The 3,756-nt window shown below is 39.5% G+C and overlaps 1 protein-coding gene across 2 annotated transcripts in view; it reads right to left on the bottom strand.

Annotated features, from left to right (window-relative positions):
* Positions 1–597: 597 nt before the first annotated feature.
* LOC106106007 overlaps positions 598–3,756 on the bottom strand; it is a 9,947-nt gene continuing 6,788 nt past the window's right edge. The window contains exons 12-17 of one of the 2 annotated variants that reach the window (XM_013286530.1): positions 3,347–3,509; positions 2,867–2,971; positions 2,565–2,774; positions 1,959–2,084; positions 1,400–1,557; positions 598–1,277 (exon numbers count right to left, since the gene is read on the bottom strand). In XM_013286530.1, coding sequence (XP_013141984.1) covers positions 855–1,277; positions 1,400–1,557; positions 1,959–2,084; positions 2,565–2,774; positions 2,867–2,971; positions 3,347–3,509 — 1,185 coding nt within the window. In that variant the 3' untranslated portion in view covers positions 598–854. Of the gene's footprint in view, positions 1,278–1,399; positions 1,558–1,958; positions 2,085–2,564; positions 2,775–2,866; positions 2,972–3,346; positions 3,555–3,756 lie in introns of both variants that reach the window. The other variant, XM_013286529.1, reaches the window with a different exon arrangement.

The raw sequence follows: 3,756 nt of genomic DNA, 5'->3' as shown, positions 1-3,756 counted from the left end.
ATAAGCTTCATCCCCGAGAAATGTCCGGTTCCCGAGGGATACGTAATTTTTTGTGATTTATTTAGTTTGTATGTTTTCTAATACCACGCGGACGAAGTCGCGGGCAACAGCTCGTAAAAAATAAATATACTGCAGATAATGTACACATTGCGCCATCTCTCGTCGAAAAGCTCAATTAATTTTAAGAATTTCAGATGGCGCTTGTTTTCGAACTATGGGAAAACAAGTGGCCCCAGTGAGATTTGTACGTAGTGCGCGGGGAGGGAGGAGGGAAAATACTTATTTTTTGAATCTCTTTGGTTCTAGTATTATGTAAATGTGTATAGAGTACTCTGTAACATACTGAAATTATAATTCAAACACTGAGAAACGTCTCCGCGGGTCAAATGTGTCATTTGATATCGTACAGAGAAAGTAACAGTGAAAAATGTTGTTCCCTATACCTAGTCTACATATTTCTTAAAAGTTTGATTTTTTTGTGTAAAAATCCATGGTTCTGTGTACCAGAAAAAGGGTAAAATAAATAGGATACCAAAACAAAAGGTTACTAAGAAAACGTGTTTATTTAACAAAGATCAAATAGTAAATAAAATAGCACACCACTTGCACAAAAATGAAAACAATTACAATGTAATTAGACATAATTAAATAAAATTAAATAAATAGCTATTTGCTTCTATTACCGCATTCATTTGACGGTTATTTAAGTCGCCTAGTGTAGATGAAAACATGCAAAATCTGAAGTAAAGGTCACTATTTACCGGCCTTAAGTGCTGCAGTTGAGAAATAATTAAAACAAAATCTTTCACTTGTGAATAAACTTAGAAAAAAAACTACATAAATCGTGCATTCACTTAAGGGTCTTGTCCTAAAGCTAACTTCATTTCTAACGTCAAAGTTTCTTCTGAACGATCAAATTCGTTCGGCTCGACTACATCACTTTGTACACTCCCAACGTCAATACAATCTTCAAATTTATCTTCAGAAACCTCTTCTACTTGTATGTTTTCATTCAAATCACCATAACCAGAAATATCCTGTTCTGCAGTTTCAACTATAGATTCATTGAATGTCTTAATTCCATCCCTTTCTTTAGAATCTTCAACGAGGGTGTCTTCGAATGTCGACTCATGGCTCGGTACGAGAGTGATCTCGTTGTCATCCCCCTCGGAGGCGGGGGGGCTGGCCTGCAGCGCGCAGGGGACGAACTCGCCCGCGCGCCAGCGCCGCTCGGCCTCCTCCATGTGGACCTCCAAGATGTGGGACACCTCCGGCAACTGAAATATGCTTACGTTTATAACAGAACTAGTATCTACGTGAAATTTAAAAAATTAAACAATTTTCTTTCAGAGATATAAAGTGATAAAGTATGTCGGAGAAACTGCAGATTTTCACTCACCGTGTACTGATGTTCGAGGTGATCAGAGATGTGTTCGATGATGGCATTGGTCCTGTTGTCTGCGCTGCCGGCGCGGCTCGCCAGCGCGCGCTGCGGACACAGCGGGCGCGCCCCCTCCCCCGCCGCCGCCGCCGCCGCCCCGCGCCGCTCCGCGCACTCTGTACAGGTACAGTCGCGACAACCAGCGGCGTTACACTTACAAATTAACCTTTTCATAATACAGCAACTCTTATAAATAGAGATTATTTAGGACTAGCTCTCGTTTGCGACTCCGTCCGCGTGGAGTTTAAAAAAAAGTTAATATCCCATGTGTTCTTTTAGACTAACCTCTACATCTATGCCTAATTTCATCGACATCCGTTTAACCGTTTAGGCTACAACGTTTTTCGTATTTAACTAGGATTATTTAGGATTCTTCCGGCTATTAGGATCAAAGCTAGCAATAAAATTAAAAATTACGTCTTATCAAGATACCCTGACAACAAAAAATTACTAAAAATTGATATAAAAATGTTCATGAGGCTTAATTAGAAAACTGAAATAAAAGATTGAGCAGCACCTTGCGACGGGAACCTGTCATCATCATAAGAGTTGGTGTCAATGACGTGGTGAGGCTCCGCAGCGCATAGCGCAGAACAGAACGACGTCGACGCTAGAGGATGTATGTTATCACCAACACTTGCATCTATGAAAAACATAGTTATTTATTATTACATGACAATGTAAGTTCAGCTTCGAAATTATTTCAAAACGCTATTAATTAGTAAGATGGACATTCTAGTATGTCGTCCGCATAGAATTAAAAAATACGTAAGTAGCCTATGTGTGCTTTGATCTTTTTTTACAATAAAAGATGGAAAACGAGCAAGCGGCCACCTGTATCCACCACAATGGCAAAACGATAACCCATAGATTTCCGCAATTGCAGATGCGTTGCCTACCATAAATCGACGGAGGAGACACACATAAAGAGGATAGTTCCCCTTCCTATACGTCTCCTCCGCCGTCAAATCTACTTTCCCTGCCTGACTGCCCATGCTCTATATCTATGCCAAATTTAATCGAGATACATTCCGCAGTTTAGACGGTAAACTATAACAATTATTCATTTAAATAATATTAGTAAAGTCATTAGTTAGTCGTAGGTACTAAAAAGTATTTATACCTTGAAATATTTCGTTACTTTCAATTGCATTATTGTCCATACACACATCATCTTTGTTAACTTTATCTTTTCCAACGCTTTGTTCTTTATTGGCATGAGTTTTAGCGCGTGCTGTGGCTGGTCTCTTTGCCTTTTTAACTGGTGTATTTATCTCTTCATTAGAATCCGTTTCACTTAATATATTTATTGATACAGTATCTTCAGATGAAGCTGAAATTTTTTTAAATGTTAATATATACATGAAAAAAATATACAAACGAATTGAGTACGAAGAGAGTTGTTCCAGCCTTTTTTATACTTACCTGTATTGTTAATAACTTCATCGCCAATCTCATAATGCACTTCATTATCTACATACTGAAATAATATGGTGCCCGGCACCTTTGTTAGTTTCACTTTCTTTTCTTCTATAACAAAAGTCAATATATCAAACCAAACAGATACGATTTTTGTTCTGATATATCGTTTATTTAAATTAAAACAGCGCAGACAAAAGGGCAGATTAATTGAAAAATAAAAAATATTATTACCTGCCCCACCTTTAAGACTTACGTAGCCATCGTTTGAAACTAGGGCAAGCAACAGCAAAAACAAACTCATTTAAGCATTCTAAGCCTAACAGAGTTGTCACAACATGGAACAGACTTCCGGATAGTGTAGTGGCGGCTTCAACTGTCAACGCCTTTAATATAGACCAGATAAAGTGAAAATCTCCGAGCTATACGACACACACATCAGCTAACTATCTGGGAGAAACCTAAAATAGTAACAACAAGGTATACCAGGCGTGTCCCCGCCAGTGAGCTGGCTGTAGGCGACTCTGTCGAAGGCGTTGTCGTGTCGGTAGGTGGTGACGCTGCTCCTGTGTGGTTCGCGCACTTGGTGCGGCGCCGCGCACTGCCGCGCCCCGTGGTACTCCTCCATCACTGCCTTGTCGTACAACTTCTGTACAAACCACTCTTGGTCGGTGAAGCCATGGGTGGTGGTGGGCTATTTGGTGTTCATGACAAACCGTAAAGAATATATGGGAATCAAGAACTGGCGTCTCAGAAAAATTAGAAATATTATTATACAGATTAAACATGTCCTTATTTCGTACTAGCAGTTGCTCGCGACTTTGCGCGCGTGCTAGTAAAAATAATAAAAAGTATAGCCTATGTTACTCACGAATAAATTGCCTTTCTAACAGTGA

The sequence above is a fragment of the Papilio polytes genome, unplaced genomic scaffold (genome assembly GCF_000836215.1).
Source record: "Papilio polytes unplaced genomic scaffold, Ppol_1.0 DF822622.1, whole genome shotgun sequence".
Lineage (NCBI taxonomy): Eukaryota > Metazoa > Arthropoda > Insecta > Lepidoptera > Papilionidae > Papilio > Papilio polytes.
Note: the sequence above shows the minus strand (reverse complement) of the source record. Positions and strands in the feature narration are given on the sequence as shown.